The 18,587-nt window shown below is 44.1% G+C and overlaps 5 protein-coding genes across 5 annotated transcripts; 3 read left to right on the top strand and 2 right to left on the bottom strand.

Moving 5' to 3' along the window:
- Positions 1 to 167: 167 nt before the first annotated feature.
- tinf2 (TERF1 (TRF1)-interacting nuclear factor 2) lies at positions 168 to 4,521 on the bottom strand. Its single transcript, XM_076724273.1, has 10 exons — positions 4,187 to 4,521; positions 3,683 to 3,885; positions 3,423 to 3,542; positions 3,139 to 3,234; positions 2,930 to 3,040; positions 2,715 to 2,838; positions 1,463 to 2,258; positions 847 to 905; positions 685 to 764; positions 168 to 597 (listed from the first exon to the last, which is right to left on the bottom strand). The coding sequence occupies exons 1-10, from the start codon at positions 4,212 to 4,214 to the stop codon at positions 478 to 480; spliced, it is 1,737 nt and encodes a 578-aa protein (XP_076580388.1). The 5' UTR covers positions 4,215 to 4,521; the 3' UTR covers positions 168 to 477.
- Positions 4,522 to 4,679: 158 nt separating this feature from the next.
- cideb (cell death inducing DFFA like effector b) lies at positions 4,680 to 7,345 on the top strand. Its single transcript, XM_076725524.1, has 6 exons — positions 4,680 to 4,743; positions 5,707 to 5,781; positions 6,320 to 6,434; positions 6,671 to 6,829; positions 6,925 to 7,115; positions 7,204 to 7,345. Exons 2-6 carry the CDS (start codon positions 5,756 to 5,758, stop codon positions 7,343 to 7,345), a joined length of 633 nt encoding a protein of 210 aa, XP_076581639.1. The 5' UTR covers positions 4,680 to 4,743; positions 5,707 to 5,755.
- Positions 7,346 to 8,789: 1,444 nt separating this feature from the next.
- LOC143317336 (uncharacterized) lies at positions 8,790 to 10,556 on the top strand. Its single transcript, XM_076725446.1, has one exon. It carries the CDS (start codon positions 8,890 to 8,892, stop codon positions 10,453 to 10,455), a length of 1,566 nt encoding a protein of 521 aa, XP_076581561.1. The 5' UTR covers positions 8,790 to 8,889; the 3' UTR covers positions 10,456 to 10,556.
- Positions 10,557 to 10,931: 375 nt separating this feature from the next.
- On the bottom strand, positions 10,932 to 15,520 carry gmpr2 (guanosine monophosphate reductase 2). Its single transcript, XM_076725448.1, has 10 exons — positions 15,451 to 15,520; positions 14,798 to 14,956; positions 14,383 to 14,502; positions 13,677 to 13,760; positions 13,404 to 13,577; positions 13,223 to 13,304; positions 12,941 to 13,047; positions 12,615 to 12,657; positions 12,348 to 12,507; positions 10,932 to 12,234 (listed from the first exon to the last, which is right to left on the bottom strand). The coding sequence occupies exons 2-10, from the start codon at positions 14,882 to 14,884 to the stop codon at positions 12,045 to 12,047; spliced, it is 1,047 nt and encodes a 348-aa protein (XP_076581563.1). The 5' UTR covers positions 14,885 to 14,956; positions 15,451 to 15,520; the 3' UTR covers positions 10,932 to 12,044.
- A 321-nt stretch (positions 15,521 to 15,841) lies between these two features.
- nedd8 (NEDD8 ubiquitin like modifier) lies at positions 15,842 to 18,544 on the top strand. The gene is made up of 4 exons (XM_076724760.1): positions 15,842 to 15,994; positions 16,121 to 16,168; positions 16,276 to 16,358; positions 16,874 to 18,544. Exons 1-4 carry the CDS (start codon positions 15,977 to 15,979, stop codon positions 16,998 to 17,000), a joined length of 276 nt encoding a protein of 91 aa, XP_076580875.1. The 5' UTR covers positions 15,842 to 15,976; the 3' UTR covers positions 17,001 to 18,544.
- Positions 18,545 to 18,587: the final 43 nt, after the last annotated feature.

The raw sequence follows: 18,587 nt of genomic DNA, 5'->3' as shown, positions 1-18,587 counted from the left end.
GTTTATGTTAGCTGCACGACTGAGTACATGAATATTATAAATGACTGACAAGCCGAGTGGAGGAAGGTTTTTAAAACTTATCTTAAGACCTGACCACACTTTGCATTATTTGGGTTGTGACAGTTTAAATGAGAAATTCTCCTCATAGAAAACATGACTGCAATGTCAAATGTTTATAAAATGTACAGGTATTATCTAGTTTTTATTAACAACCAAACTGAACAGCAAAAATTTAAAATAACACTTAAAAAAAAGTTTTATTTGCGCGACTGCGTCCATGATCGGTGCCACGTCAGGGTCTGTTTTCCATGATGACAAACCACTTATTCAAGTTCAAATCAACTGATTCAGCTACAGAGAAATCAAGAGAAAGATAATTAAAATAAATGTCCGTCAGCCACGGGCTTATTTCACCGTACTTCTGACTCTTCAGTCGCTGCAGTTTGACGCCAAACTTGGCGGCGAAAACCCACGGCGTCATCTGCGTTTGCTGCCGGCAGACATCAGGTGCCGCCGCGTCATCCCGGGCCTCCAGTACTCCCTCAGAGTGGGAACGTAAGTGCCGTGTTTGGTCTTGTAGTAGCGCTTCATGAACAGCTGAGGGAGGCATTAACAATCGTGTTGAATAAAAAACATCAAGGCCTTCACCTTGAAACAGATCTCTCACGCTCTGAGGATACGTACCCGGCCTTTGAAGTTCTTTGTGGCCTCATCCTCAGAATCAGCTACATAGTCCTCACTGCCTCCTGGAAGGGCCGACGTCTCTGCGCAGAAAAGCAAACAGTGAAACTAAAACCTGTGTGGACGATTCTTCTCATTGCTGTTTGTCATGATTTGTTAAATCACCTGTGTTGCGCCGATGCTGAGGGGGAGAGCTGCTTATACTCGGTAACACCGGATGATTTCTGTCGAGTAGAAACAACACAGTTAAACCGGAGTTTCAAAGCTGGTATAATGGTGAACGGTAACTAAGCTGCTTCCTGATTTGCATTCAAAGACGACCAGGACACTGAAATGTAATATAAAGTTTCTCTTTATACAACCTGCAAGTCACTAATATGATCTCACAGAGAGAGAAAAAGCAAACGAAACCAGAAAGTTTGAACTAAATCAGTTGTTTTTATTGTAATTGTAAAGTTTAAACCACGCTCTACAGTGCTGTAAAGTGTCAACCTGTAACACAACTTCATCTATTTTATATAAAAATATTTTAGATAAAACATAAATATATACATAAAATATAAAAATAAAACCTAACAGAATAGACAGGATAATTCTGCCGTGAGTGCAGTGATTGCTGGTTTGAAACAAAAACATTCACAATTTTGTCAAAATGACAAAGACAAATAATCCACACATAATGTAATTTAGCAGGTTTGTGAAGCTCGCGGCTGAGCACAAACTTGTCATAAAGCTAACTCATGCTTTGCACCACGCGCACTGTTATTCCCCCGTCTCTTACTCTTTATCGTCCAGGCCCAGAAAATCCGAGTCGGGGTATTGCGGTTGGTCGCTCGACTTCCTCCTCTGATTCTGCCGTTTCGTATAGAAGGATTTTCCTCCTCTCCCCGTCCTGTTCGCGCTGCCGGAGGTCACTGACACTTTTTCAAGGACGACTCTGGGTTGGTTGCTCAGACAAGACACGAAAATGGAGCAGAGGGACGGATCATCAGGCAGGCGCAGCCGTTGGACACCCAGCCGGCTCATACAGCTTTCCAGGACCTCGCTTCTTGCCGTCTTCGTCCCGTCTTCTTCCCTCTCATTTGTCCTCCGGTCAACTCGGTCCTGCCTCAGCCTGCTCGCTGCATTTCTCAAACTATTGCTCCTCTTTTTCTCGGGCCTGATCATGCGAAACACTTCCTCCTCATCCGATTCGCTGTTGTCCGGATGTTGGCGTTTCGCCACGCGCCTCTCCTCCTCCACCTGTTTTCCGTCCACTTTCACTCCATCAGCTTTGGGGTTTTGTCTCTGTCCAACCAAACTGAAGTTCGAGGCCTCTTTTGGGTTCAAGTGCTTGTTTGTCACATCGTCGCCTCTCAGTGTCCTTTTACTAGCGGAGATCATAACCGGCACGTCCTCATTAGAGATCAGTCCGATAACCGGTGTAATGAATGCCGTTTCCTCTCTCGTCTGCGAGCCATCTGACAGGTAAGCAGCGGACTTTTTGGCTCCCGTTGGTTGATTCGAAGGTACTCTTCCAGAGGGTGGCAGAGAAAGTGAATCCAGGATGGAGTCCCCCATGTTTGGAGGGAGGGATGCTGTAAAAAGCCCACAACAACAGGAGAGTTATTAGGAATCGAAAGAATCAGTCATCCCAGCAAGAAGCTAAGAGGTGATCTAGTCAGAGCTTCCTGTGGACGGAGAGGTTTGAAGGGGCAAAGCTGGAAGGACGGAGGGGGTAATAATTTCCCATGACCTCCTAAAGGAAGGCTGCAGCACCTCCTGAAAGCAGATACTATGAAAACATCACTAAGTTTAAACTTCGTGTTAATACTACTAACTGTGTGTGTAGTACACAAGGTTTGCTTTATATTTCCTACTTTTATTATGTATATTTAGTCCTTTATTAGATTTCTCGTGATGCTGACTTGTGATGAAGACACCAACAATAACCGCGTATGTTCTGACAAAGCGGATCGGATGATTGATGTCGGAACGTTTCGTTTTCTTTTGGGATTTTAAGCGTTACCATCGGAGGCTCTGTCCAGTTCTACCTGCAGTCTCCAGATGACCCAGACAGACTTGATGCTGAAGCAGTATCTTCAGGAGCTGGGGTTGGGTGGCGGCCCGCGCACACTCCTCCAGGACAGGAGGGGAATCGCTGAGCCACGACACAGTCTGGACACAAATTATAACCACCAGTTTCTGTCAAAGCTACGCTCATTTTGAATCCGATTTTATCTATAGTAAAAACAAAAGCACACACTACCTGAGTGAGGTTGGGAACTGGAAGCAGCTGGTCCAGTCGAATCAAAAACTCCCACAGCAGCTTCTCCAGCTCCTGGTCAAACTTCGGGCCGTAGTCCACAGGAAACTCCTCCTGTCAGGGGAGGGAAGAATTGTCGGCCGTTACTTTCCAAAGAAATAATCCCAACAGAGACTGAAGTCAGTAGTTGCGAATGAACACAGCCGCCTCACCTTGAAGAACTGTTCTCTCTCTGCCGGGTCTGTTATAAGCGTGTGGACCAGTGAGCGGAAACTTTCCACTGTTCTCACAATCTTTACATCCCTCCTCTAGGAGACAAAACAGCAAAAATGACACTTTTTCCCCACGTAAACTTCAGGATCACTCACTTTTACATTACAATCAACCAGGTAATCAATACAAATGCACCAGTAGCAATGCCCATGTAGCAATGTGCCATGGAGCATCTGACTAAATACAATCTGTGGTGAGATTCTGAACGTTAGATCTAATTTACCGCAGCCGCAGAAGCAGCAGCAGCAGAGGACATCGACATGGCCACAGGAGCGCGGATCCTTTCCAGATGAGGCTTGATCACCTTTTCATCGGGCTGCGTACGGCACAGCTCCAGGATTAACTGAAGAGAAGTGAGTACAGTCTACAATCAAGCCAAGGATGTCTAACACTGAGAGATAATCTGTCAAAGGGGCAGATAATCCACTCTGAATCGGCATCATGGGAGTAGCACATCAAAATCTGATCCCCCTGTGAACTCACCCGTCCTCTCAGCCCCAGAGCCAGCTTCCCCTGGTGTCTCACGGTGAGCAGCCCAGGCACAGTTTCACAGGCTGAGGTCACGAATTCCTCCACAACGCCATACTGCATCACGTCCCTCTGCTTCATCACTTTCCAGAGGGCTGCAGACACCAGGCGCACAGGCGGGGCGAGGAGCTGGAGCGCAACGAAGGGAAGGTTGGCATCTGTGCAGGAGACAAAGCAAAATGACAGCAAGTGAAGGGACCAAGTCACGCAGGGTTGAACCTCTGCTTCACTTGTCTCCATGGATGGACGCTGTCAGTGCTGATCAGCAGCGCTAACGCGGGTGTCTCCCATCAGCTGTCAATTACGCTGATTGATCCACCTCGGTGTGCCTGCTGGAGTGAGGATGACTCCACTGACAGCCACACCTGCCACCACAACCTCAATCAACTTCAACCACGCTCACTACAACATGTAATAATCACATTCAATGTTAACGCAATCCCACCTGTTGATACTCACCGGTTTCCTTCGGTTTTCTTGTAGCCATTCCACTGAATCAGTCGAAGCCAGGGAGGTTAAGCGACCAAAAGTTAGCTTAGCTTAGACAGAGTAAGCTCCAAAGCTAACGCAGAACTCACAGTTGAACCAGGGGAAGTGACTTGTGAAGTGCTGCTGCGCTGATGTTTACAAACTCCGGTGAGGCCTGGCTGCACCTGTCGTTACACGCCAGTGCGTGGACCAGCGTCGCTGCCGTTGTTTAACGTTACCGGCCAGAAACAAAGCCAGAAACACTTCTATCAAAAGTTCTGCTTCTCATCCTCCCGCCCGCGCCTTCACTCTGATGACAGTCGCTTGAATCGTTACCTCGGGTGTGCCGAATGGGCGGCGCCTCGCGCGTTTGCATTTTAACTGAGTTCGAACATGAAACTCCGCCCACGCGCGCACTCAGTTTTTTTTAAAGAAGCGCACCCAAAGTTGTTTACAGGATATGACGTAGCTGATCAGAAAGCCGTTGCTCCTGTTTGTTTGAGTGCTTATAGTTGTGAGACTTTTTACTTTGAAACATGTCTGATTTGGTATATATTGGTTTATATTTGTACTTGGGTTTATTTTTCTATATTATTGAGGTTTAATACCTTCCCTTTATATTCTTTACATGTATTTTTTCTCTTATATTTAATTTAACTTTTAAATTCTCTGTCAGTAAAAAAGAAGTGGTATTAAAAAACATACGTACAGGATTTAATAACTTGTGGACTATAAGAGAAAAGGATAAAAACAAAAAAAAATTAAACATACAGTAGGTGTAATACCAAGTATGACAGGTATCAACATGAGTTTATATCCCTGTAGTGGGACTAAAACAGGTTCAAAGAGTCCTTGATATTTTCCGATGGTGACTTATTTTCTAATATTTATGTCCCTTGTATGTAAGTATGACAGGCAGACCAATAAATGCCTGGGCTGGTTTATCAGCTGATCTGATCTTATTGCAGTTATATAACATTGCTGCATTTGTGAAGCAATGCACAAGAGATTGCAGTACAGAATAGATGCTCTATGTCTGAAGGTATTTAGAAACAGTCAGCATTATAAACAGCAGTTTAGGTCATTGATACGTTTACTTTTCAAATGTAAAATGTCCTGTTCAGAAGTAAATATATGGGATGTTCATCAGTAAACTGTATTTATGTTAGATGATCATGTAAAAACACAAGTAACAGATTTTGTAACATTGAAAATATGAACATCTGCACTGACCTCAAATATCCCCCATCAGCCAGGTTACAGATAATAACTGAACTTGTCAGATCAGGAAAGGATCTCTCTCTCTCTCTCTCTCTCTCTCTCTCTCTCTCTCTCTCTCTCTCTCTCTCTGTCTCTCTCTCTCTCTCTCTCTCTCTCATACACACACAGTTGAGATGAACTTTGTTCTTTGTTCTGTATCTGAGTTATCACCAGGTTCTGGGCAAAGTCCGGCTGCTGGGTCAGACACAAGCTGTACTGACACAACATTACAATTTGTTTTCCCAAAACAGCTTAAAGAAAAATAAAGCTGCGAGAAGAGACAACAAGAGAGCGAAGAGGATGGACACGACAGCGTCTTTTATCAAGTAAGAATTAGTTTTATCTTGTTCAAACTGATTTGTTTCATGATCCCATCACTCGATCAACAACATAAACAACACTGTGAAGCTGTTGGAATCTTTAAATTAACATAGGCTAGGATAAAATAAGTTTGACTCAATAATATAACATGTGATTTTAAGATATTTAATACTCTGACATTTTCAAGTCTTATGGGCTAACTGCTCTATTGAACTACTTGTTTATTTGGCCCGAAAATGAACAAACAAGCAAAATATAAATAATCAGTAAAAGTCAATATTACAACATAATTTGACTCAATGGAGAGAAACCATAGTACGGGTAATAAAGACAACAAAAGGAGAATTATTGTGTGTATTAGACAACTGGCTCCACCAGACGAGCGTTGAGAACATTAATAGAATTACTGGATTATTGGGACACTTGAATATAATGTTCTTAGGGATCACCTGTGAGTTTCCTACTGTGACAAGTTAAATGTCTGCTGTGAAAAACTCTGAGGATCAGACACATTAAATAATTGGATGACCTTCGTGTCCTCAGATCTGTGAGCAAGCGAGTGTGGTCTCCACCGCAGCGTCCCTTCAGAGTGTGCTGTCACCACAGGGAGACCAGGAAGGGCGTCACAGCCGGGACGCTGGAGGAGCTGAAAGAGAGGGTGAGAGCCAGTTTAACGGAAAAAAAGAAAAATTAATGTTGAAAGAAAAAGTTTGGTATAAACTCCTGTATGTAACTGCAGTCAAGTATATTAATAGCTGAAGTAACTATGAGTAAACATTGATGATCCATTAATTGCTAACTACCCAAAAATGGGATGTCTGCTGGTTTTACAAAGTCTTCGATTCACCCTGTGGAACACATGAGGAACCCATTCTCACTCACTCTGTGCTGTAGGTATGCCAGGCTTTGCTGCTGTCCCTGTCTGCAGTGTCTCTGTCTCTGGTTTGTGAGGAGGACGGCACAGAGGTAGACTCCGACGAGTTCCTCATGACCCTGCCCGACAACACCGTGTTCATGGCCCTGCAGCCTGGACAGACATGGAAACCGCGGCCGGCACGTTTGACCAAAGAAGCTGAATGTTATTCATTATAGCCCCGTTTATACTCATGTCGAGTCCTTTAATGTGACTGTTGTCTCTGACCCCCCAGGGTTCAGTCGTGGCCAAATATCAAGACCACAACAAGCCTCGGACCGGCAGAGACATAGCTCGCGTCACCTTCGACCTTTACAGGATGAGCCCGAAGGATGTATTTGGCTCCCTGAGTGTGAAGGCCACATTTCAAGGCCTTTACTCTGTGAGTGCTAACTTTCAGTGTCTGGGGCCCAAGAAAGTCCTCAGGTAAGCCAAGGGGGAAGGGAGTGAAAGCCATAGAGGTCAAAGGGCACCGACCGCATTGATGACACTTTATCTCGCCGCTGTTTTTCAGAGAAGTCCTGCGTGTTGCCTCCACCCTCCTACATGCCGCTGGACACCTGCTTATCTCCTCCGCCTCCATGATCCGCCGCATTATCGAAGGCGCTGAGATTTGGCAGCCACAGAGGGCGGAGTATACAGCCAGCTGGAACTGACAGAGCCAACCAACCGAGGCCTATTCTGCTGGGACATAAAATATCTATGTTGGGTCTCATTGGGTGTCCATTGTATTGCACAACAGTTCTGCCATTTACCTCCTTAAAATGGGGGGTAAGAGCACTTTTTTAACATGAACATCTGTTAAGGTAGTATCTCTAAATGTGATTAATTATTCTGACTTTACCTCAGCTTGTAAACAGAGTGTAAAAGACAGAAAAAGGACACATATCTATGAAACGATTAAGAGTCAAGTCTAAGTCTAAGCCTAACCCTTCAGCAACAACAGAAGTCAAATAGAGTGTCCCAGTTATTTTAATGTAGTTTCTCTATGTTTTTTGTGCAATATATTCTACATGAAATCCAAAAACTGTAGTATATTTTTGGATTATACGTTGGCAGGTGAACTCCTGTTTCTATCCACAAAGCACAGACATCGTGTGGTGGTTATTGTGACATGAAACACGGCTGTCCTTTTCTGAAAAATGAAATATTATGGCGCCGAGAAAAAAAAGCCACCATTCATTTTGTCTTTTGTGAATGTTTTAATGTAACTAAACGTAAGAAAAGTTGTGCTCAAACAAGCACTGGAAGTTTCTTACTTGAATGACAATAAAAACATCTGCGCAACAAAAGGGACTCATCGATGTGGAGCTGCATCAAGATTTCAAATGAGGGTCTTCAAATGAGTTGGTGGATATGTGTTCAACACGTTAAAGGTGGGGTGAGTCATTCTGGATTAATGGCTGTTAAGCCTTGTCCTGTGCGCAACCATGAACGGCACCTGCTGCTGATTGGCTGGAATACTGTCGTGTCGCTCAGTCTGATCTACTTTGTTTACCAAAACTTTGTACAAAAAGTGGATTTCTTTCAGCGCACACACAGAACAGACAGCTTGTGGACCATGAGGAGAGCTTGAGAAATTCAGCTCACTGCAGAATGACTCACCCCACATTTAAGTTACCATGGTAACAGTATTATAACAATGCTTTGCATATGAAAGAGAAGGTAAATTAACAAGAACAATGTTTACTGTCACCTTCCACAAAAGCCAAGCATTGACTTTTTATGAGCAGTAGGAGAGCAAGTGACTCTATTGGACAAAACAGTAGATTAAGTGTTCACTGTAAACAGTTTATTTCCCCGGAAATGAAACTGCTGAAGAGTGAAGCTCGAGCTGTTGTACCAGACTTTAGATAATCACGAGCTGAGTATCTGAATTTTGTCTTTTACTAAAACAAATTCTGATGTCTTTCACACACTGACAGTCTATATTGATTAAGTCAAACATTAATTCCCTCTCCCATGGGTGTTGCTCAAATGAAACTCAACAGTGAACCTAACTACAGCCACATGTGTCTGACTCCACCTCCTGAAGGTGTGGTTTCGCAGAAATCGAAACAGTTGTGGAGTCCTGCTGCTGAGACTGAGTGACCAGAAATTCAGCAAAATCACCAACCACAGAGCAACGAAGAGGATCCTGAGGGCTCTGTACAACACAGGATAATATTCAAAAAGGATCAAATCAGGACTTCTTGAAAACATGTCTGACAATATCCAAAAGGACCAGCAAGTTATCCTCTGTGACATGTGTACAGAGGAGGACAGGAAACCGGCACACAAGACCTGCATGAAATGTGAGATCTCCATGTGTGTCCAGCACCTCCATGCCCACCTGACCACTCCTGTGTTACTGCAAACCCATCCTCTGACTGAACCTATGGCTTTATGTGGGACCACCAAATGCCCCCAGCATGGCAAACTCCTGGAGTACTACTGCTTGGATGACATGACCTGTGTGTGTGTCTCCTGCGCCATTGAAGACCAGCACCGCCTGCACAACATGAAGACCTTCTCCACAGCCCACAAAGAGCTGATGGAAAAGCTCAACGCTGAGCAGAACGTCTTACTGGTGAAAACTGATGATGAGAACGTGAGTCTGGAGAAGTGGGAGAAGAGTGAAAGAGAGAAGCTGGCTCGCTCTAGTGTGCGTCTCATTGATGCTGTGACTAACCTGCGTGACATGGCCCTGACCAGTGTCCAGAGTTCAGTCGCTGCCCGTATGGTGTCTATAAAAACCAGCAAGAGCAGCATGCAAGCAGCACAGAGCGAGAAGGACACCTTCAGGTTCCTGCAGATGTATTCTCAGGTGCATCAGGATGTGGAGAAGGCCAAGACAGTGGATCTGACAAAGGGGTTGGAGCCTGGCAGTGATCGCGACAAACTGGTTCAGGAGATCAGACAGAATGGTGAAAAAATGATGAAACAAGCAGACCACTTCTGGGGATCCCTGTTGACTATGGTTGACCCAGAGAACCACCAGGAGCTCGTCACTACTAGTTCAGACCTGATGTTTGACCCACTGACTTTGAGCTCTGCCATGTCACTGTCCGAAGACAAGAGGAATGTGTTCTACAGCAGCTGGCTGGGGCAATGTTCAGCCACTCTTCTGATCCACAGTACCCAGTCAGTTTCTAACCTCCAGAGGTGGATGGTGACTCTTCCCCAGGACTCTGAATGGACCATTGGTTTATGTGACAGACAGTCTGCAAAAAACTTGAAGGATGGACATGTCTATGCTCTGAGCAGCAACGGTAACCAGCTCAGCTGTCTCACGACAGAATATGTTGATTCTCCTGATGCATCAGTGAATTCAGATTCACTTTTTGGGCAGCAGCAGGAAACTAACAGGACCAAAACCAAGAAACAACGCAGGGTTTCCTCTGCAGTTATCGAATGTCAGGACATGGATGGAGATGAGGCCACGCCACTACCTGAAATGGTGGAAGTGTTTTGGAACTTTGTTGCTTCCTCTCTGACCTTCTTCAACAGAATTGGGCGGCACCAGAGGGAAGAAATAACTACTGTAAAGATCAAGATGAGCCTCGACAGCTGGGACCTGGAGCCCTTTGTTCAGCTGGGAGAGATGAAGAGAGATGGCAAAAATATGACCCAGGAGCAAGTGAAATGCTCCTGTGGGAAGGTTTACAGCAAGACCACGAATGGATACTGTTATGGAAGGTCACACTACTCCCACCAGACTCCTTGTTCCTCCTGTGGAGCATTAATTGGTGTTCACATCACAGAGATGATTTGTGAACTTCACTAATTGGCAGGAACCTACTTAATCATTGTCAATCATTAAACAAAGCTAAGAAGTTCATGGCTACAAATATCCACACTGATGACATCTCCTGCTTTCAATAAATGAGTATCAATGTCATTGATTGGGTAATGATTGGGTAATCAGTAATTAGCAAATGTCGAGATTGTTTTCAAAATACACGTCATCATGTAATGTCTTCTGCTGGATTTCCTCTCATTTTAGTACTGTTAATCATGTTGTTTTGGGAGTTGCTTTGAATATACAATTTCATTTTGTTTTAACTGTAACGTTTCTACTTTTACCTGCCTCACACTTCAAGGTGTGTGTCTCCATCTGCTGGTGGGGAATGTGTCATTGCTCTCACACGGCTCTGTTATCTTACAATGCACGGTCTTATTAAATATGAGTACCAGCAAAGATTTTGTGTCTTTCGTATTGAGTCTTCACGGTGAAGCTGATCAATAATAAAGCCAGTAAAATTTCAAGATGTGGAATGTTTTTATTGACTGGTTTAAACATGAAATAAGTGAACTGAAAGAACGCATTTTTGTACCAATGTGACAGTAAAAAATAAAAGGACACAGATCATGTAAGAACAGCTTGAAAGAGAGTAACTACAGACACTGCATGAAGTGAAACCACCCAGTACTAATGGTGTCAAACGTCCAAGGCTAATTCCAAGGAATGGCCGCTTAATTTAAAGGCTATGATGGATCACAAATGAACTGGAATGTGCACACCACTAGCATAAACCCACACAAACTTTGGTATGGAACAAGAGCAGCCAGATCCAGAGAAGAGAGACGCTGCATATATGTTTACATTGAATAACACCTTTGATAGGAGTTCAGCACTTCTTTACTGTATGTGCTCTAGTACTGTACTCTAGCATTCAGCATATACTGGTCCATACATAAATTTTCCCAACTCTAATTCACCTACATTAAAAAACAAACAAACTAAACATTGGACTCCCAAATTGCAAATCATTAAAGTGCGGTGATGGAATGATTGGATTTCTAAAAACAGTTCAGTTTCCTAATCAGCCACGGCAGCTGCATGCATATTTAGGCTTTCTTGATCATTTAAGAACATTTGCTATAATTTTATAAGTGGGTGGCGAAGGCTTACAGTATGATGTCGGCACAGAGCATAGAGACATGTTGTGGATACTGTTAATAAGCAGCCACGGGTTTGCATACGTGTAAAAAGAGCAACCGAGGAGCTTGCATTGGAATGATGAGACAGCAGACATGCAAAGACTTCCAGCTTGACCTCACGTCTTACTGTCTAGAGATACACTGACTCCTGAAACAGTGTGTGGCTTGTATGAAAAAGGCTAAGAGTCTAAAGTGCCTCAGAGTCTGTATGTGGAGAAATACTTCTCTTAATGTCAGTGAAGTCAAAATTAAATGTACTAAAATTCCCCGTAAAAACACTAATAAGGATGATGAAAGGGCAGTTTTTAAGTTTTAATATTCATGTCTGTTCGCTTGCGTTTGCACTTGGGTAATGCACAAACAGCGTCTAGGAGTCAGCCAGGCAGTGTTGCAGACTTATCCGTCCATCTGAAGCAGGGTCCAGCTGGACGCTCAGCTGTCGTTGCCAAAGACAGTGTTGAGCTGTTGGGTGACCCTGATGAAGGTGGTCCTGCGGCTCAGCTCCTTCAGCTTGCCTGCTCCGACATAGGTGCAGGTGGAGCGGACCCCGCCCAGGATGTCCCGTATCGTCACCTCCACGGGACCTTTGTAAACAACTTCGACTGTCTTCCCCTCTGATGCTCTGGAGGCAAAAAACGGAGAGGAAACAGTGTAGACATGGTGTACTATGCAGAGCTTTAATGATTAAGACAGGCAGGAAAAACACCCACAGACACCAAAATAACTGCCTCTGACCTGTACTCGGCCACGCCTCCTGCATGTTTCTTCATCGCCGTGTCGGAGCTCATTCCATAGAACAGCTTGTATTTCTTGCCGTTTTTCTCAATAACCTCTCCCCCGCTTTCCGAGTGGCCGGCAAGCATGCCGCCCAGCATCACGAAGTCCGCTCCAGCACCTGAGAAAGAGCCAGACAAACAAAAAAAATGAAAAAGCCTGTTTCAACAGAAAAAATTCTCACTATGGTTGGAATTTAAGTGCAGTTTTGAAAACACTCCAGCTCACCAAAGGCCTTTGAGACATCTCCTGGGCAAGTACACCCCCCATCCTGTGTGAAAGATAAGAGACAAAACACAACACCACGTTTATCATGGCTGGTTGTACCTGCACAGCCTGGAGATAACACACCATGCTGCACATTCTCAGGGTGAAACACAAGGTTATAAATCACACTGACCCTTGCAGAGTGGTTAAGTGACATAGGACAGGCTATGAACCAGCTTATGAGCAAACCAAATGCAAGATGATCAATACTGTCAGTTTAAAGGAACAGGTCTTTTTGCAGAGAGTATGATTAAATCACTGGATTATCACAGAAGAGAGTCACTCACAGAGATGATGTGGCCACCCAAGCCATGGGCTGCGTCGGCACACTCAATCACAGCGCTCAGCTGGGGGTACCCCACCCCTGTCTTCTTACGGGTGGTGCACACAGAGCCTGTGGAGGCAGACATACGGCCAACAGATGACTCTCAAGACTTATAGCCTGCACTACCTGTAAGTTTCTTACAGGTGTGAGGCACTTAAGCATTAAGAGCATTAAGATGACCTTGAGGTGATGATGTTCTGCTTGGACATTAGACACGTGTTAGTAGTCGTTACGCTGTGCTCACCTGGTCCGATGCCTACTTTGATGATGTCAGCGCCAGCCAGGATCAGCTCTTCTACCATCTCACCTGTCACCACATTTCCTGCCTGAGCAAAGTAAAAATGTTTAACTCATCAAAGGACTTGTGAGCATTCCTTCCCCTTTCAGTCCCACACACTGCAGTTTAAAGGCAGACATCTACTGACCATTATAGTGTGAGAGGGGAACTTCTCCCTGACGTCTTTGACAAAGTGAACAAAGTGTTCAGAGTAGCCGTTGGCCACGTCTACGCAGATATACTGCAGCTCTGGCACTGCTGCCAAGATGGCTGAAATCCTGTCAAAGTCACCGTCACCTGTCCCCGTGCTGACTGCTACACTCTGGGAGATAAACGGAGGAGAGAGTGGTGTTACAGTAAATACCACCATTTATAAACTCCCTGAAATAAAAGGTTAGATAATAATGAACACTTTGAGTACCTTCAGACATTCGGGATGCTTCGCTGCAAACTCCACCCAGTCATCCACGGAGTAATGTTTGTGAATCGTGGTGAAGAGAGTGAACTAGTGGAAGAGATAGCGTAGTATGTTGGACAGTGCAATGACATCTGATGGCCACTAGGGGCATCTTTTGGAATACTGAGTGAGGGATGGAGCGAATGGACGAACAAAACAATACATTTATCAATATATGAGTGACTTTTTTTTTAAATCCATGACGGTTTTTATCTTTCTGAGACTAAAAGGGCCAAGAGGACCATGAATTAAGTCATTCATTATCACAGCAAGGACACAGAAAAGAAATCCACACATTAGTCACCAGTACTTAGGTTCTAGCATCTGTGCGCTGCGATCAGAAAGGCTTGATCACCTCTACTTTTAATCTGGTCTTTGGTGAAGGAAACAGGGACAGCAGGTCCTGCCCTCTTTTACCAGTCTGCTATGTAATATAGGGATTATTACGCCTTACGGTGTTAACTGCTTAGATTAAATTTAGCTTCACCCAGATCTGTTCAGGCTACTTTAGTCACATTCTGACAAAACAGTTAAATGACTCCAACAACATTTGTACAAGAGAAAATAATAAGTTACATTAAAACAGATTATACCCCTGTGTGTGTTCTCCGTGAAGCTCTTTGAGACATAATAAGCGATTTATACACATCCCATGTAATGCTTAACCTACCTGGTGCAAAGCCAGGGCCATCTCAAAGGTCCCCACAGTGTCCATGTTTGCAGCTATGATGGGGATCCCTCTGTAGCTGCCCTTGGAGTTCCTGAAAGTGTAGCTCCTCATGAGGTCCACCTGGGAGAGGCGAGGACATTTAACAGGGATTTGTCAAAGGAAGTGGGAGCCATTTATTTTAGCAATCTGAAATTCTCTTCATGGTTCACAATGTGTTACTTCTTGAACTCCTTTACCAGCTGGTAAACTGTGAATAAGACACTTTTCTAGACTTAAATCACCACCAAATGCCCATGAGAAAGTGTGCTCACTAAAGTTCCCTTCCCAGAGCTAAACTAAAGGTTCAGCTTGTGGAAACATCTGTTTTTAGGTCAGTCAGCTCTAATGTGGAAAGAATCCACAGCTGTGCACCAACCTCGCTCCTGGACTTGAGCGTGCTCCGCTTTGGACGGAGGAGCACATCCTTGAAGTCCAGCTTGATGTCATTCTCAATGCGAGGCATTCTGGAAACAGGATGTGCAGTGTAGGGCAACCAAAAAAGCTGAAATGAAGCAGCCTGTCGGAGAATGTGAACCTGTGAAAGAGAGGGATGTCAGAGTTTAGGATGACTGTATTTGTGACTCGTGTCTTTTCTCATTTTTACACCCCTCATTTTCCACATACATACACACATATGGCCATCACAAGTCACTAACTACAAGCAGGCATGGTGTAAGGTCCGGAAGGCACCCAATACTGGCGAGCATGCTTCTTGCATTCAAAAGATATGCCGGAAATAGCCTGAACTGTAATTACCACTATATTAAAACGTAATTAGCATATCTTTAGCTGGCTAGCGGTAGCAAAATGCGTACATGCTAACGTTACTGAACGTGCTATTTCCACCGCTATTCACACTGTACCAGAGAGATCAGAGCAGCGTTGTTTGACAAGCCCCGATGTCAAAACTCAAGGTTACATGAAAGACAGAATTGTCATTGTCAAATTGAGCATTACAAATATGAGGAAAAGCGACTAGTTAGCCAACGAACGATTCATCTTGTGGATTTAGCAAAATAAAGTATTTACCTGTTGGAAAGTGTGACTGGTTTAGTCTATACGGCTGCTTCCTTAATTTCCACGGTGTGCGCGGGAAGAGTTACGGAGGCGGACATCAACGGATCACCGCCTTGTAGTTTTTAAAGGGCTTTAGCCGGTAGACGATAGGCAGAGAAAAAACTACAAACGCGAGACTCGCTTTACGCCACGTTGCGCTGGTGTCGTAAGGTTTGTTTTAGGTAGTCGAGAAACACAGTTCATTTTGCTTTTGTTGCGGCGACACTCGCACGACTGTAAGATAAGTTTTAAAGCAAATTTTGTGCTTTTTTGAAGGAGAATGATGGAAGTACGGAGTCCGAAATTAAGTCGAAGCGGAACCATTCACATACAAGCAAAGAGGCGGTAGGATTCAGTGGGGAACACAGGAAACACCCATTGCGTTTTTGAAAGGGGATATTATCGAGTTCCCTCTCCAACATACCTTATTATCTTTATCGTATTCAGTTAACATTATTATCATACAGCTTTTTATTTGATAAAAAACAAGGCAAGAAATATGCTGATTAAAGTGAAGGTAAGGCAAAGCAAGCATATCGATTAGCCCGGTTTAAATCAGTTAGCATGTGTTGTTACAGATTCACTGAGTTGTGTTTAGTGTCAGAATTTGCTCAAAAATAACCTGAACCTTTTTTTTTCTCAGACACTAACAGGCAAAGAGATAGAGATTGACATAGAACCTACGGATAAGGTATGTAAATCTCTTTTATTTCCTCATTTTCTCTGTATGTCGATTATTACTTGTAATGCAGTGTGTTCGAGCATGAAGCACTATGTTTTACACTCATTTCCGTCCAGGTGGAGCGGATTAAAGAAAGGGTGGAGGAGAAAGAAGGTATCCCTCCGCAGCAGCAGAGGTTGATCTACAGTGGAAAACAGATGTAAGATTATTTTCTTGTTCCCTACCTTTCTTTAATATCATCAGCCTTATTCTTTCCACATCCCATGTAAACAAAACTAAAACTAAAATATTACAGAGTACAACATCCGGCTGGATCTGGAAATCACTTCATCTTCATTTAAAATGAAAGAGTAGAGTAAGTAAAGTAGTAGAGTATGAGTAGTAAAATCAGAAATATATTAAACTTTAATTTTATTGTACCCTAGTGAAACAGAATATACACAGACATAAACATAAGCTACATAAAAGATAAAAAATATCATAAAAGAGTTCACCCAGCCATCATCATTCAACCCAGTCATCATCGTCATCACCCACCAGCTTTATATGTAAAAATATAGACTAAGTCCAGCACTGTGCTTAAGCTGCTTTATCTCCTTAAGGACGTTTTCCGCTGTTGAAAGGAGCTCGTTGAAACTCGCTGAAGTTGTTTAACAGAGCTATTTCTTCTATCTGTCAACTTCTGCCCTGCACCCCCTTTCTCCTCATTCTCAGGAACGATGAGAAAACAGCGGCAGACTATAAAATCCAGGGGGGCTCTGTTCTCCACCTGGTACTTGCTCTGCGAGGGGGACGGGCGCTCCGCTGTCCCAGAAGCCTGCCCTCCACCCCTGCGTTGTAGCCATCGCTCAGGAACACGCCTTAGCCTTTGCGATGCCTACACTGAGCGGACACACCGAAGACACCGTCACCTGGTGGCGTTGTGGGAACCACAGAGCCGCTGGTAGAAGGATCTTAGGTCAGGTTCTACTTGTGGTCGCCACTTCCCTGCAGCCAAAAATGTGTTGGCTGCAAACACTTCTCCACCTGTTAAAGCTGCCCTGGAAGAAAAGGCAGAGTTACTCTCAGAATGAAACAAAGCTTTAGCTGAAGATTTACAACCCAGGGCTCATTTGGCTGCTACATTACAGAAAACTACTGTACAGTCAGTGTTCAAGCTGTCCTCTGTCTCTCTCCGCGGCTCTGCATGCAAACACAGAGGTTATCTGTGTTCCTCTGATGATGAAGCAGTGATGACTGTAGCATGAAGATGCTTCAGGGAATTCCAACCTTCTGCCTTCAGAGTGTATCACAAACTGATGTTTACTTTTTCTGCCTCACCCATGTTTTGTTCTGTTTTCTAAAAATTTCCCCACTTAGTATAAATCTGAGGCTGCTGGGTGTGTCATCCAGTCAGAACTCATTTCCCCTTCATGGAGCACCCATGTAGCTCGTTTAGATTTGTGGATCACGGACAACAGTTTGTTTAAAAGAGGAGTCTGACATTTCAAGGAATACACAGTCGCTCTGTGGCGGAAAGTTAGATGAGAATATTGACACCACTTTCATATTTGTCTGTTAAATATAAGCACAAAGACTGGAAGGAGGGAAAAACAGTTAGCTCACCTCTGTCCAACAGAAACAGAATCCTCCGACCAGCACCTCAAAGCCTCTCTTATTAACAGACTGAACAAACTGAACTTTTGGAAAACTCCTTCTGAGGTGAAGATGTTCAGAAACTCGCAGTCGATACGTGTAGAAAACTCAGTTTTTGCCTTGTGACGTCAGAGTGTGCTCCATTATTTCCATCGTTTTACATTACACAAGGCGATCTTTTGTGCAGTTCAAGCAAAAAAGGCAGGATGTTGGTGCACTTTGTTACTGTTGGACAGAGCCAGGCCAGCTGTTTCTCCCATTTGCAGTCTTTGTAGTGAGCCAAGATAACCAGCGGCAGCCTGTAAGCTTATGTTTAACGGACAGAGTGGTAAAAAAGAAAGTGGCATCAATCTTCTCAGCTTACTCTCCTCCAAGTGTATTTTGCAAAATATCTGACTTTACAAGGAAAAATGAGAATTTAAGGATACGTTCTGTGTCAGGAAAACTTCCTGCCACCAATCCTACATCGTGTACTGCTGAGTTTGCTTCATACATGCTTCACAAGTAGACCGAGCATGTGCATTCAGTAACATGTTTGATATCATTTCATAACTGTGGAGAAGACGAGGAACGTGCCAGCTGTGGGTTTGCCTTGCTTCAGTTTACATGGATGCTGTTGAGTTTGTTTGTGCGTTCAGAGACGCGACGATTGGTGTTGCCGTCAGTGCTCGTATGCCCCCTCAGTGTGCACAGGACTGACCTGTGCTGTGGATTCGTCTGTCACTAGAATAAACTCATGTTGATGCCTCACTTTTGCCATCCTGTGTTCCTCATAGATTCACTCAAAGCGACA

The sequence above is a fragment of the Chaetodon auriga genome, chromosome 24 (assembly GCF_051107435.1).
Source record: "Chaetodon auriga isolate fChaAug3 chromosome 24, fChaAug3.hap1, whole genome shotgun sequence".
NCBI classification, from domain to species: Eukaryota; Metazoa; Chordata; class Actinopteri; order Chaetodontiformes; family Chaetodontidae; genus Chaetodon; species Chaetodon auriga.
This window is presented reverse-complemented; position numbering and strand designations above follow the sequence as displayed.

Excerpts from the sequence above, each read along its gene's own strand:
- LOC143317336 (XM_076725446.1), top strand. The coding sequence starts at position 8,890 with ATGTCTGACAATATCCAAAAGGACCAGCAAGTTATCCTCTGTGACATG.
- nedd8 (XM_076724760.1), top strand. Across the intron at positions 16,169-16,275 it reads ACATAGAACCTACGGATAAG|GTGGAGCGGATTAAAGAAAG; the intron begins GTATGTAAATCT and ends ATTTCCGTCCAG. Across the intron at positions 16,359-16,873 it reads ATCTACAGTGGAAAACAGAT|GAACGATGAGAAAACAGCGG; the intron begins GTAAGATTATTT and ends CCTCATTCTCAG.
- tinf2 (XM_076724273.1), bottom strand. The coding sequence starts at position 4,214 with ATGGCTACAAGAAAACCGAAGGAAACCG. Across the intron at positions 3,235-3,422 it reads CTGCTGCTTCTGCGGCTGCG|AGGAGGGATGTAAAGATTGT; the intron begins GTAAATTAGATC and ends TTTGTCTCCTAG. Across the intron at positions 2,259-2,714 it reads GGGTCATCTGGAGACTGCAG|CATCCCTCCCTCCAAACATG; the intron begins GTAGAACTGGAC and ends GGCTTTTTACAG.
- gmpr2 (XM_076725448.1), bottom strand. The coding sequence starts at position 14,884 with ATGCCTCGCATTGAGAATGACATCAAGCTGGACTTCAAGGATGTGCTC. Across the intron at positions 13,761-14,382 it reads TGGCCCTGGCTTTGCACCAG|TTCACTCTCTTCACCACGAT; the intron begins GTAGGTTAAGCA and ends CTCTTCCACTAG. Across the intron at positions 12,508-12,614 it reads AGATGTCTCAAAGGCCTTTG|GTGCTGGAGCGGACTTCGTG; the intron begins GTGAGCTGGAGT and ends GCTCTTTCTCAG.
- cideb (XM_076725524.1), top strand. The coding sequence starts at position 5,756 with ATGGACACGACAGCGTCTTTTATCAA. Across the intron at positions 6,830-6,924 it reads AGACATGGAAACCGCGGCCG|GGTTCAGTCGTGGCCAAATA; the intron begins GCACGTTTGACC and ends CTGACCCCCCAG. Across the intron at positions 7,116-7,203 it reads GGGCCCAAGAAAGTCCTCAG|AGAAGTCCTGCGTGTTGCCT; the intron begins GTAAGCCAAGGG and ends GCTGTTTTTCAG.